Source organism: Taurulus bubalis, assembly GCF_910589615.1.
Source record: "Taurulus bubalis genome assembly, chromosome: 2".
NCBI lineage: Eukaryota > Metazoa > Chordata > Actinopteri > Perciformes > Cottidae > Taurulus > Taurulus bubalis.
The window spans coordinates 42,156,028-42,171,495 of record NC_136590.1 but is presented as its reverse complement, the minus strand read 5'-3'; the positions used below and the strand labels follow the sequence as shown (position 1 = coordinate 42,171,495).

General features: G+C 42.6%; 1 protein-coding gene across 1 annotated transcript in view; it reads left to right on the top strand.

Annotated features, from left to right (window-relative positions):
* The window catches only part of igsf9bb (immunoglobulin superfamily, member 9Bb), a gene marked incomplete at both ends in the record, with an annotated part of 96,659 nt that overhangs the window by 17,841 nt on the left and 63,350 nt on the right, over positions 1-15,468 (top strand). The window contains one exon of the mRNA XM_079235952.1: positions 3,806-3,997. Within this exon, the coding sequence (XP_079092078.1) occupies positions 3,806-3,997 (192 nt within the window). The remainder of the gene's footprint in view (positions 1-3,805; positions 3,998-15,468) is intronic.

The following is a 15,468-nucleotide window of genomic DNA, read 5'->3' as shown; positions in this document are numbered from 1 at the left end:
GGAGCTGTCGTTTTATTTCCGCCACCTCAACTTTGGAATAAGATACACGAGGACTAAGTGCAGGTGCAAGAATAATAGGCGGCGTGACAATGCACTGACCTTCCTTTGGTCATCAATAATTCATGTTGTATTGTGTAAAAATCTCATTTCTTTTTCATTTTTGTTGGCACTTGCAGAGTGGGCCAGTTGACACTGCTATACGGAGCCAGGGACGGGGGAGCTCCATGTGTGTGTGTGTGTGTGTGTGTGCTAATGCTTCATACTTGTTTATTAATTGCATCTCACTGAATTTTCACACGTGGTCTCGTTTGTCACCTTGAATAAATATAGCATTGCAGTCTTCTCCGAGGCTTCAGTGTGAATGTAAGCCTGTCTGCCCTGTCACATGCTATTATACTGTCGTATATCCTCCGTTATACTGCCGTACAGCAGAGGAAGAGCACTTTATCTTTGACACGCGGGGACCTGCGATCAGATATTACTCGTAAATCCTTTTAGAATAGCAGTTTACTGCAGCATTATGAAGGAGAGAATACCATAAACATCTCTTTTCTTTGCAACATGTGAACATGCCTCCAAGATGAAACCCGCTCAAGTGACTGGGAGAAAGCAGAGTGAACACTTTGGCATTCTACATGTTGTTTTATATAGTTTTTAAAATAAAGCTTGTTGCGTCAGGGTCCACTGGAGAGATAAAATGAGCGGCTGAACAAAAACTACATTTCTTTCCTTCAACGATTCATTGAAAAACAGATAGATTTGACCCTTTAAATGGATTTCAACACCACAGATCAAACATCTACATATTTCTCTCTCGTGGCGCCTCTTCTGACTGAACCATTACTGCGACACAACATATTTTTGATCTGACGGTGGCTTCAAAGTAGCATGACTACACAAGTGTTACAGTACTCCTGGCAACAATCACACATACCCAGCAAACACAGCCTCCCCTTGCCTCTTCCGCCGCGCTCACACTCTTGGTAATACTTGTGTGTGTGTGTGTGTGTGCACCTTAGCGGTTATAGCTAGCGGTGCCCTCCCCCGGGTCTTTGATTGTAGATGAGCCCTTCGGGGTGGGGATGGGCACACTGTGCCGCTCCTCTCTCCCTCGCTCCCTCTCCGTCTCATCAGTTACAAACAGTGAAGTCATACCTTCCAAGGGGCCTGTTTTTTTCCTCTTTTTTTGCTATCAGCCATGATGTCACCAGCAGCCAATCAACACATAGCACCGCTTGAGGAAGCGTGTGTGTGTGTGTGTGTGTGTGTGTGTGTGTGTGTGTGTGTGAGGAGGGCGAGGAGGGGGGGTGGGGGGGGGGTTCACCACTGGGAAAAGCACAGTTATTATCTGGTTCTCCAGAGCACACATGCACATCAAAATCATGAAATCCACGGGCTCCTTCTGATCCCCGCTGCCTCTCAGTGATGTAATGCACTGCGCGTTACATAAGAGCGCTGTGTGCGGCGCGGTATTGATGGGAATGATGGATTCAGATACGGTCCGCATCGTGTTTCACGAGGTGATTAGCAGCCCTGCGTTTTGGGGAAACACAGCTCCGCTGCTGGTAGAATACCACTTTGAATCGGCGCCTTTTTATTCTATTAGGTCAGACAATTATGCCTAATCATAAGATAAGCATCCCCTGTTTAGTGTGAAACCCAGACAGTTGTATTGACCTCCCTTCAAGGTGACTGTGGAGGCCTGTCATGCTTCCCTTGCTGCAGCCTTAATACGCCCGAACCGGCAAAGCCAAGACGGATAATTCGGGTACAGCTTTACGGCCTTGAGCGGATGTTCAGTTATTGAAGCGGTGTCGGTTCTTCGGTCGGTTCCACAGCGAGCACATTCTGCTAATTGCGAAACGGGAGGAGCATCAAGCGCTCGGGATGGAAGCGCAGCAGAATGTCATCCTCGGAGCGGTTGTGCTTTCAGCGAGCGCTTCCTCCTGACCTTTTGCTTTGCTGGGACACACAGACGCATCTCAGGGACTCCTGTGTTTATCCTCCTCCTGTTTGGCCACACCTCCGGCTGAAGTGAACAATATAACACGTTTTTATTTTTATATTATATTATTTATAAGGTATTTTTGTATTTATTATAAACAACTGACAGCAGTCATGGAGTACATTGTTGATTGTTAAATCTGAATTTTTTTTATGTGAAACAACCGACCATGATTTATGCACACAAACTTACAACAGTGTTTGAAAGGGTTAGGTCATATTTAGCAACGTCACACAATAACGCCACGTAAAGCGACTGTCAATGGAGTCCCGCGGCTTCAAAGGGAGCATAGCTAACGTCTGAAAGGGCAAAGCAGTAAAACCGCTCTTAATATAGCGTGTCTAAAATACGTTGTCCTCTGTGGATAAGTACCTCATAGAAGCCCACTTAAAGTAAGGGAATCTTAACTGTCCCTTTTAAATATAGGTGCAGCTTTAAATCAATAATTTCCAGAGCGCAGGTTCTCTCCGTCATCTGCTCTCTGGTGTAGGAAGCGTTTTAGAAGGTTTTCCTCTGCTCCAGAATATAACGCCAATACTCGTGACCACGCAAGGCAGCAGAGCGTCGTCTGTGCGCAGGAGGAACTCGCCGCTCCTCGCAGGCCTCATAAGGCCGAGCGGCCGAGTACATCCGATTAGCCGTATCGACTGGTAAAATGCTACCGCGCTCATAAAGACAGGCTACATAGTAATTAGCCGGGGATCGATGTGCGGCCCCTCAGTCACACGGCTTCACCGGGGCGAACGGAGGGAAATCTTTTCCTGCGAAAGGTCAGAGTGTTATTGAACATCAGGTCCATTACTGTCACATTACCTCCTGCATGTTTTCATCCTGTCAGTCGGAATTAGATGGAGAAAAGACTCGTCATGTCGAGATGAATCACATTCATGTGTCTGCGGGTGCCGTTAATCTTCCTCTGTTCCCGGCCCGCTGGCCTTGGCTCTGTATTGGATTTGTCGCCGCTGGTCCTCGCCGCCCTGAGTGATGGAACGTATTGCTCAGCACATGTTTGTGTTGAAACACACACCCACACACACACACACACACACGCACGCATGCACACTTTCACTCACTTCTCCGGGCTGGAACACTCTTGCTACATTTCCCTCTAATCTGAAGCATCTCTAATGTGCACGGTGGCGTTTCTGTGAAACCCGGGGAATCGGCTTACCACCCCTGCCTTGTTTACTTCACGTCGCCTGATGCCACGATCGCCTCAAGATCAGACCGGCGTGGTCGTCACTGAAAGGTGATAAAAGGAGTGTCAACGCTATTTGGCAACACCAGCTCGCTGTCAAGTACCCCTCAAGGATTAGTTTGTCATTTTTTGGAAACGCGCTCATTGGCTTTCTGGTAGAGAGTCAGATGAGAAGATGGATTCCACTTGTCAGTTAGCTTAGCTTAGCGTAAGGGTTGCATCACATCGTCCCTTTTCGCAGCAGCCATTTTGACCGTAAACACAGGCGTAATTGATCCAGTGAAATATGGTCCCATTCTATTTAGTGTGACAGTCATACCTGGCCTATCTAAATGGAACAGGGCCATAATTCATGTCATTAATTACGCCGTGAAAAGGGCCTATCGTCAAGCAGTTGTCAACCCACGACACAATCTTATGGCGATTTTAGATATTTTGCGATAATCAGAGTCTTGCGAAAACTATTCCTTTGATCAAATCTCTTATTTGCTGACTGTTGCTGTTCTCATTGCACTGCACATGCACTAAATGTGTGAAGATTTAAATGTAAATGTCATGCCTGTTGACCCGGCTGACCTGTGAATTGCCGTTGACCCCCCCAGGTGCCCACGGAGTGCGAGAGGAGCCCCAGTTCGTGACGTCCCACGCGGGAGAGAACGTCATCCTGGGATGCGACGTGTCCCAACCCCTGAACGGCCAGCCCTACGTGGTGGAGTGGTTCAAGTATGGAATGCCCATCCCCTTCTTCATCAACTTTCGCTTCTACCCTCCTCACGTGGACCCGGAGTACGCCGGTAAGATGCTGAACGCGGTCACATTCACATTCCAATCGGCCGAACATCTCAGACAGCATCAGAAGTACGCTCTGCTGCCCTGGAACCAGCGGGGCGACGGGTCTTAAAACTCTCCGTTCGGATTGGATCACAGATCAGCACAAAAGAAAACAAGGGAGCAAATAAAACCTTTCGAGATCCCTGATCATGTTTTTTTGCCGCCGATTCTAATTACTCATCATTGGTGATCCATATTGTTGTTTGATTATAGCAGCTGGTCTACGAGGCTCCAGACATTATTTGCCACCGTCCAAAAATAATAATTTAAACCATCAACAATTCTAAATGTTATCTTTTTTTAATGTTTTCTTCTTCAGAAAAACACAATTAAAATGATAGGGAAATAAAAGATTAGATGTTTTATTGCTTAAAACAAATTAATGATTTTTTAAAGCTGCTCTTGAGAGTGATATAATTCATCTCTAATATATATTTATGTTGTGAAAACATCTTCTTAAAATAACTGGATTTATTAAGTTTCTCACCAACACTACATTTTACGAGATTACATGTGAACACATAATTATAACGTTAATTTAAAAATAATGTCACTGAAAGGAGCCTGAACGCATCATAATGTAAGTGTCCGTTAGCCGTTAGCTGTGCTGCTAGCGTTACTCGCTCTCAATTTAAACACAGATTAGTTGTTTACAAGGTAACATTATCAGAGATTGGAGACTAGAATAGCAGAAATGATATCCTGATCACATAAAACTAAAAAAAATACACACTATATTTCACACTGTGACGGCGAACGTGAAACTGTGTAATTACTACTTATTAATAAAAACGATATTGTTCTCTTGGGAAAGTTATCAAGGAGTTCTCGCTTCCATCCAGCTCTTCCAATAACATAATTCACGAGAAAATATTTGGATGGGAACACTGTTATAGGAGCAGTATGAGATCTTTAAGGAATAGCTCGGTGAGTACGACTGTAGCTGGTAGAGAGAGAGAGAGAGAGAGAGAGAGAGAGAGAGAGAAAGAGAGAGAGAGAGAGAGAGAGAGTGTGGTAGAGCAACAGAGAGAGAAATGGTGCAAAGGGGTCAGTTGGAGGTTAATGCACAGGGCCGGTTTGGGTTTGTCTCTAAATGAATGTTGCAGCTCTTCAAGACCAAAGAAAGATGCTCCAGTTAACTTCCTTGAACCCTGGTTTTGTTTCATTAGGTCGGCATACGCAGACATTTTAGAACAAGCTATTTAAAATAAATCCGTGCAGCTGAACCAGAGACGGATCGTTTTTTCAGCGTACTATTTGAAAATGTATATTTAGCCAACAATCGCATCATGTTGGCGAGTCAAAAATATACAGAAAATTAGAATTAAACCGCGAATCACAATTATTTGTAGGACAATTAATCGGCAACGAAAATGTCATGTCCAGACTGGGCGATATGGAGAAAATCAGATATATCATAATATTATTTCAACAAATACCTCAATATCGATGTCGCGATGGTAGCTACAGTTTGGCCGTTGGCGCTTTTACAACATATTTACACAATGAGAAAAGGAAATAAATATGGAGATAATGACTAAGGGGGTAAAGACAAATAATAGAAATGCTAGAGTCTCATATCACGATATTGATATAATATAATGCAAGGTGTGTGTGTTTGTCACAGTAATAGTTATTAGTTTTCAGCTCGCTGAGTCGTGTTTCATTCATGACATCTTACTGAGGCCAGTAGGAATATGCTTATGTTGTTTATTCATCTGGATCATAGGAGGACATTTTTCATCCACTCTCTGTTTTGGTAAAAGGGTTAAAATGAAGACATGAAACCGTCACCGTCTTGACAATAGCGCTGTCTTTGATGCTCACTGTAACAAACCTGTTTACTAACTAACAGACAGATTATTCATATGTCGTGCTCAAGGTGAAGTTTGCTGAGGAGGTGAGAGGGATTTCCCCCTTCGCCTGCTTTTGATATCCTCCCCTCTGATGATTATATTTCAGAAATAATCCCCCCTTCAAAGAGCTTTTATCATGTATTTATTCATGTCATGAAAAATTGAAAGTCAGTTTTTCCACGTGTGAGGAGGAGTCAGTGCAAGTAGCATCCACACACGTTGGATCATCCAACGAGTGTAACAGCACTTCCCTTCTGAGCGTTATAAGGTAATAACAATGTTATAATCACGACAGTTGATACTATTTCATTTTGACCCTCAGTGAGACACCACACAAATACGTCAACTTCATATTTTAATAGCCAATAAAAAGTAACGAAGAACAAAGCTCCACACAAATGATGACATTTGATGATTAGCTACTACAACATGAAAGCAAACTATACTTATAGAGCAAAAACTGTTTCAAAATACTTTTCTTAAGAACAAAAACAGGGAAAAGGGAAAAATGAAAGAAATGTTTTTTTCAATATAAATATATGTATGTTTATATATATATATTGTGTTATATAATCCTTTCCCTAACCCTTGTGGTTTGGCCGCTCAGGCCTTTACAAGTTATTACTAAGATGTTTTTGTGCAGTTGAAACAAATCAATTGTATTGTTTTCTTAAATTTATTGCATTTATTAATTTCACTAATCATTATTAAAAGGCTGAAGGTGAAATTTAAGAATATTATCATGCTGAACCATAAGATTATTTCTCAATCTGCTTGATTTACAGGATTTTCTTGAGAATTGGGAAACTTTAATGTCTGTGATATTATGTTAAGATTGGTATCACAAATAGCCCTTCATAGTACGAGATTATTTCTTTATATCTCTATTAGTTAGTCCAGGAAATGTACATTTTAAAGTGGGGTTTTGCTCTCCCGGTTTAAGAAATACAGTATAATATCCACTCGTCTCTACGTGAGATAGATTACATCGTGTAAATGAAATATATAGTTGTGACAATACCTGCCAAGTTGACTCTAATTAGCAACACCAGGCCATCGGCATGGCGGAGACTAATCCTCTTGTGTGATTGAAAGGCAGCCGATTGATCGTCCGCTGTCTGCATCAGATACAGGAAACGCTTTAAAGACCTTTACATCCCACCTGCCTGCCTCCCGCAGCAGGAAGGAAAAGCGTATCTGGGAGACTGTGGAGAGAATACTCAAGCTTTCATGCATCCTCACACACTTTGTCCCGATTGATTCGATCACCGAGTGTCAGAAGCTTTCGGTTAGAGTTACAGAATCCTGACCGCAGCAAGAAGAGCAGCAGGATGCGAACGCAACCCCAAGTCCCCGAGGACGGCAACCATCGCACCATTAAGCGTGGCAGCATTGTGTCTTCAACCAAACCAGTTCATTTATAAGTTAGACTCAAGGTAGGTTGGGCTTCAATAGCATTTTATTCAATCCAATATTGGACAATATTGAATCCCAATCTTTTTAAATGCCGTATGAGAATATAATTCGGTTCAGATTTCAACATCTGCAAATAACTTCCGTTGTACATAACTTAAAGTCAAAGGATCGCCAGTGGTCCCTTCATGGCTTGGTCACATGACACATTGTTCAAACTGGTTCTTTACCCCCGCACGTATCACTGTTGGTCTTGTTGAATTACCAAAACATTCATAGAGTGATGTTTCTTTGTACAGACACCGATTGGCTCAGAGCACATCACCCAGACAACAGCCTAAAGTTTCATTTCTGCTGCTCTGTAATAAAGGTTAATTAATGACACCGCTGCCAGCAACATTTGTCATTTTAACTGGTGAGAGTGGCAGTCAGTGCAGGCTAAAAACAGCTTGCTGATGTTACTTATATTGCTCTCTCTCAATAACAGGAGACAGATAATAAAAGGAGCTTAGTATATTTGTGTATTTTGCCATTTGGAACCATAAGCAGGATGTAAGTGAATTGTAGAAGACCAGAATCCACATTTCAAGTCCCAGTGAGATGGAAATCAGAGAGCGTTTTGCTTCTGTGCTGTGAAATGAGATATTTGAGCGTCGTACATTTAGGAGACGGATCCAAATCAAATCCTACGCATTCGATTGGACCGCTAAAAAAGTGGGCTAAATTAGAGTTTAGCGACTGTTAGCTCCACACACACACCTCCCTCACCTGTTGTTGGATCAAGAAGAGGACACAGGAGGGATGTAGTGCTCGGCCTTATGACCGTATATATAACCAAACTAACTATGCTATCAAAAAAACAGCGGGCGAACTGTGTTACGGCAATATTTCCGTCATTTGCACACCGCTTATCGCTGATCCCGCATGTGGGAGCTGGTGTCAACAGCTGTTTTGGAATCACGGAGAGGACACATCATGTGCAAACTTAACCCAAACCAATTAGAGGCCGTAAGAAAGTCAAGATACAGACCATCATGTCGGAAGACTAGAAAACAGGTCCATTTACCATTTTACCAGGAAATGAGAAAATACTCAGTACTTTCCATGAAGTATCTAATTAAAAAATATGAATGTAGGTAAGAACATTACAAGTGAATCTGCATGTAATGCCTGCGCTGCAGTGGCACAGAGCTGGTTGAGCATTGGTAAAGTTTCCCCTTGAATGGATTAGATCTCAGCCTCATTGGTTCTGAAATGTCCACTCGTATCCAGACTCACCTCTGCGATCCACAAACAGAGAAGTGCGGTTCAGTATGAGCGGTTTCTACCAGCTAGTTGGACCAAAGTCTCATCTGATTGGATGATTTGCAGGATGAGTCACCAAAACATTTAAAAAATGTTTTACAGAAGCAAAACGACAGGAAGGAAAATACTTTTTTGATATACATTTGTCTTAAAACAAGAGATGAATGAACAATTAACACACAGGATTATAACTGGGAAGATTCTTTTACATGTTTTTAAGTCATTAGTTTGTATCAAGTGTTGCTGGAAGCTATCAAAGATTAGAGACGTCAAAAGACTGTATATGTTGAACACAACCTCGGCTTGGCGTTGTTTTGAAATTCTTCTCTCCGTCTTTTCGGTCCTACGGGACACATGGGCGACTTTAAAAGCCTTTAGCGAGGCGACGATTCATCTCGCCGTTTCAAAGCGCACAAGTGAGATATGTGAAGTAGTTGAGCCGGCCGAGCATCAACCACCCACTGTGCTTCACTGTGACATCATGGAAGGAAGTCACAGGTCACCGCCAAAAGCTGCTGAGATACAGAGAGGCTCGCATTGTGCCGTCTTTAGATCGAGGTGATGGAGGGTTCATGAGCAGAGCCGACCACAGGGGCACTGTTTCCTAGTCACCCATCTGCCCTTCGGTCTCAAACAAGCCTTTGTCTTGGGTTTTCATTGAGAGGAGGAAGGAGAAAACTTCCTTCAGAGTAGAGGAAGCGGACGACTGAAGCATTTCCATGAGAACCAGTGGAAGGAAGAGATGGACATACGTTGACAGTCAGGCAGGAAGAGAGCAATAGAAATGGAGGGAGACAGAAAAAATACATAAGAAACAGGAGGAAGTGGTCCCAGATTACATTGTTGAATGCCCCCTCTATCATCGTGGAAGATCTCCAAGCTGGTCCCAAATGGTGACTTGACCTAGCAGACATTCACTGAAGCTAATAAATCTTCTTTAGTTAGGCCGAAAACGGCGGCTCAGATTCTAGTCCAAGGCCGGTTTTCTTTCTAACCAGCTTCCGATCACTGAAAACGGTCCGTTTTCGACACACATTTGTATTCACGGTTGGAACGTACTGCATGGAGGACAGTTAAACGTGAAGTGATATGTATGAGAATGTGTCTTGTCAGTAGCATAGCCTTTGATGGTACCACTGCAGTGCTAACAAGCCAACCCGCAGCACCAGGCGACCTCGTGTGAAGTTTTTGAAAATGTGGACCCGAGGCGAGTCCTCTGATGTTATCACAGTGTACGTCAGTCACGAGGAGCGGGGCTCCGTGACAGGCTGCCATGTGCCGACTGCAGGAAGCCGACAGAAGAGACGAGGAGCGGGGGCCGGACTGGCGGTCGGAGGAACAGCTGGACTTGTGTCATAATTACGCCGATGATCTGAAGTCCTGCTGACGGCTGCGTTTGTTGCCACGGGGACGCTGCTCTCGTCAGTCATTACAGTATTCTATGGACACACTTCAGGCTGTATGTTCCAACTGTGAATTGAAGAGAGATTTAAATTTGCCTGGTCCAATCTATTGTCTGACCATTTTTTTTTATCCGGACTGAAATATCTCAACTAGAGTCGTTACCTGGCCCCCACAAACAAAAGTCAAATACCTGCAAACTACTGTAAGCCTACACGGTCTTTTTTAAATCTGTGGCCTGTAAAGACGTTGTCTAATATTGCGATATAATTGCATTTAATGAGCACATAGTGAAATATGCATATTAGCTATACATTTCCTTTGTCAGTCTGGTTGTATTTAAATTCATAGAATGCATAGAATTAAAAATACAACATTTTAGAAAATGTTATGGCCTTAAACTTGGAAAAATCAGGAGGGAGCAGTATCACGGTTCACTTGTTGCAACTTGGAGTTGGAATAACCCTTCCATTGCAATTTTCATCTGTGTCAAATATATATTTATGTTTTCCAAGTTCCGAGTACCACGAATTGCAGCATAACTCGGCTAAATGTTGTTTCTACTGTAATGTTTACAACAGCAAACAGTGGCTTAGTTTACAAGAATTTGCCAGATTTTGAGAGTTAAGCTCAACAGTTAGCCTACATAGAGACAACTTTACACGCCGTGTAAAGTTTGTTTAATGCTTGTTGAACAGGTTTATTGATAGATTATTGTCTTCATACCTGAAAAGAGATTTATTTTATTTACTTCCAGTAGCGAGCGTCGTTGCCGCCTGGTTCCCTTCGCTGTCTCCTCCTCCTCCGCTGTTCTCTGACTTCACTGTGTGACTTCACCCAGCGCTGAATGTGCAGTCAGACTTTTTTTTACCTGACACAGACTGTAGGTCAGCTGCAACATCACACGTGTCGATAGACTTGATTGAATTGTGAGAGCTCTTGAGACTGGAGTAAGCACACGGAAAAGTTGATGGGTGACTTTCAAAGGGACAATTTGTTCTTTAACCCTCTGAACCCCGAGTTTTTATGCTCCTATACTTTACTCTGTGTGGCCTGGAATATATATATATATATATATATATATATATATATATATATATATATATATATATATATATATATATATATATATAAAAGTCCTGCATCTTAATGGAAACAGCGCAGTCATGGCTAGAAGTAGAGAGACATATATTGTGTACAGTACAACACAATCACCAGGCCATAAATCCTTAAAAAGAAGAAAAGAAAAGTTGAATTGCTTTGATAATATATTTAAAAAAGAAATTGGAAAACAATGGAATCTATACGTACAACATTTCTTTGAGTTACATTGGTCATGTGTTACCAATGTTGGAAAGAAAATGGAGGCTGTAGGTTCTGTATTCATTGAACTATTTACACATTTCCAACCTCTACTTACGACCTCTCCTGGTCTGTCCCCAATGCCTGTGCTCAGCAGCCTGCAGTTCAATGCTCTCAGACGAATCAGTCAGAGGAGCGCAGAATTCAATGCTTTTTACAGGATCTGGTGAAATCAAAAGGTTTATGACAATAATGACGTGTTTTTTTGCCGATTGTTTAAAGAATTCATGCTTTTCAATCCTGCCGGCGTCTTTTTCCTGAAGAGTTGCATATATATATATATATATATATATATAAATATATATATATATATAAATATATATATATATATACGCAACAAGTAAAAAAGAGCTCTCGATTATCCTGTCGTGTTAGCTCTGATAGGTACATTCTCCTCCAAAAAGAACGAAAACGGAGGCTGTTTGAAGTGATTAATTACTGCTGTGGGCTTTTGCTCGGCTTAATTCACCACCAGTGGACTTGTGGCTTTCATGAAGTTTGCCCAACCTGGGTTCTGTGTGTGATAATGACATAATTCCCACTGAAAGCAGTTAATGAAGAATGAATAGAAAACAAAGCTAAGGGAAACGTGGAGTGTTCTTTTTAAATGCCGCCCACGAAAGCCCTTTAGTGGCTCCTCACCTCAGTCAATAGTAACCTCTTACTGAACCGTCAAAAGGACTTAAAGGTTCAGTGTGTCATTTGGATGCTGCAGGAATGTTGGAACTAAGCTATGGGTATCTTTATGTGTTTACATTAGCGGCACTAAGGACCGGGGCAGAGGGAGCTTTTGCATAAAGCTAGCTGGACATCTAGACCAGATCTTAGGAATGGCTGATTAATCACATTTTATTTAACAATTACAATTTGGGCTTTCAACAATTGTGAAAAAAAAGAAAAAAAGGATAAAGAGAAAATAGTTACCGAAGCATCTCATCAACTATGGAATGGATTGCCATGTAATCAGTGTGCTACTGATTTTCACTCAAGCACAACCATGAGGATATTTTTTTAATAGTGAAATGTCTGAACAACTAGGTGCTGGAACGCCATGACATCTGGGGCAGATATAAATGTCCCCTCAGTATGAATTGCAATAAATTCTATGACCCCTTTTTTAATCTAGCGCCACCACCAGGTCAAACTTTTAATTTGTCCAATACTTTGGTTTAAAACCTAATATGTAAGCAGCACTTGTTACTAGGGAAAGTAATTATAATACATTAACTTTCACCAGCCCTGGTACAGTTACGACTGAAAGCTTGTTACCACATCTTTTTCTTGGCGGTCATGACCTTGGATGTAGAGTCAGAGGTAATTGAGGGCCGTTGGCCCCTGGGATAATGGGGCGAGTGCCCAAAGCAAATGTGTGCGCTTGAAACATAACCCTGGAAACGAATTGTGCGATTAAAAGCTTTAACAGGGAAATGCCGCCCTGAAAGTATACATCTAATTGGCCTGTTCTGCCAATAGATAGTCGATCTCATGTTTTTTTATGGATTCGTTTTCCTGAGGAGGGACTACAAGTCCCATATCTGCCCTTGAGGCCTCCCTGCAGGCTTCCTCTCTGCAACAGGGGGGGTTGCACCACGACAACATCATCCATGCTTTGCATCTAAAAGGCTGGCAAGTTCTGATGAGAATATACTCTGTAAAGCCACACTAACACCATCTGCATGACAGTTTTATTATCTGCTAGACGGACTATGTGTTTTCCTATGGGATCCCTGGTGCCATAATGTAGTCCGCCTGCTCTGACGTCCATGAGCATCTCTGGCGTGTGAAGAAAGGAGGAAGGTGAAGATTTAGGATACATTGTGTTTTGAAATCATGAATTTCTGCACACAAAAAAAGAAAAGGAAGTGGCTCGAGAATCCTCTATAATATATTTCTGAAAATGACAGCTTCTCACTCTTATTATCTCTACCAGGAGATTATGTATTTGGCCGTGTGTGCGGCTCTGTGTCCGTCTGTCCACGACGGATCTCACATACTACCAGACCTAATATTCATTGTGCTCTTGTAAGACTAACCCTAGAGCTCTATCTATCCCATAAATATAGAAACACATCAATGAGCCTTGCGTATTACCGTGAACACACACACCATGCAGTATAGGCCTATTTGTGAGTCGTTTTACAGGCAGTAGAGGAATGCAGAATGTATTTAGAGATGCACTAAGACATTAGTTGCTCATTGGTTTTGGTCTTTTCATGGAATTTGTCGATTATATAAAATGTATACCGGCCTAATCTTTTAATCTGGTGGACAAATTCACCAGTTGCTGTTGGAAAACCAACACATTTGGCCACCCTGGTTCCTACTGCACAAACAATTGTGATCGACCGTGATCAGATTTTTCTCCAACCTGTGTTTACCTACCTTAAATCCCCATCCCTGCTAATATCCTGTAGCGTGAGCATAGGCTGTCGGGCAAATGACAACTTACTGACGTGAAAACAAGAACAAGACCTGCATTCATACACTTAAAAATAGCTCGACACTTTTCCAGCTGTCAAGAGGTGTTCAAAATGTATCCAGCTTCAGTGAACACAGAGCCAACAGAAAGCATCACAACCCTGATGCCGTGTTGACTGAGCAGCGTGATGAATGAGTAGGACGTGACCTCAGAGACGCAGAGCATGGAGGCCACGCCATCAACTGGTGGTAGATATAATACACATCATTATATAGTGTTGTTTGACCTCTGAGTGAGCAGTGCTTTCACAATGTTAAGCAGCTTTGACGCTTTTATATTCTCATTAAACGCTCCCCAATTTTACCCGGGGATCCTCAAACAATGATGAAAATATAGAAACGCATGTAAAAGTGCAGGATGACAAGATGAACAGCATCTCAAGTTTTTAAGTTTATCCTCTTTTTTTTTATGGAGACCTGTTACCAGATTGACACAATTTGTCATAAACATCACAAACACACATTTATTGAACACACACTGCTGCTGTACAGGGGTGGCAGGATCGGCTACACAGTAAACAAATAGACTTTTGGCAAAAAAACATCGAGCCGTAGATCAATAGTAGTTCAATGATCAGCTTCTTCTCCAATGCACTTTCATCATTAGTTGTGCAGATATTTTTGACCCATGATCTGATATTGAAGCATATACCTGTATGTAAGAAGTGGATGCTGCTGTTGTGACGTCAACCGTTGGTTTGTGGACTGCGGTTTTTATGCCTCGTGTTTGGCATTTTGGCAATCCCCATCTTGGTGTTTTGCAACCAATGAAAGCGCCCATATATGTATTGACGCATGGCTCCTTGGAGACTTAACAGTAGACTGCTGAAGTGAGGGATCACCATTGCTTCATTCTGTTACATTTCACAACCTGCAGTTTCTCACCCATGGTCCAACCACACAGGTGTTTTCACTCGTGTTACCTAATAGGACCGCTTCTCAGACTGTGTGGGCATGTACACACTGTGCTTCCTCACTCTCCTTAGGTTCGTTGCATCTGTCATTGCGGCACAATCCACACCTCATGTCATTATTGTTATTATTAGATGATAGAGATTAGTGACATGCATTGATTCAATGATGCAAAGTGTAAATAATGATTCATGGGCATCTTTAAGATACCGGGTCAGTACTATGTTCCCATGGTCCTATGTTCCCAGGGTCCTATGTGGCCAAGGTCCTATGTACCCAAGGCCCAATGTACCCAGGGTCCTATATTTCCAGGGTCCTATGTTCCCAGAGTCCCATGTTCCCAGTGCCTTATATGTGCAGGGTCCAAAGTTCCCAAAGTCCTATGTTTCCATGGCCCTATGTACCCAGGGTCCTATGTTTCCAGGGTCCTATATGGCCAGGGTCCCATGTTCACAGGGTCCTATGTGGCCAAGGTCCTATATTCCCAAGGCCATATGTACCCACGGTCCTATGTTCCCAAGGCCCTATGTACCCAGGGTCCTATGTTCCCAAGGCCCTATGTACCCAGGGTCCTATGTTCCCAAGGCCCTATGTACCCAGGGTCCTATGTTACCAGGGTCCCATGTTCCCAGGGTCCTATGTTACCAGGGTCCCATGTTCCCAGGGTCCTATGTTCCCAGGGTCCTATGTTCCCAGGGTCCTATGTT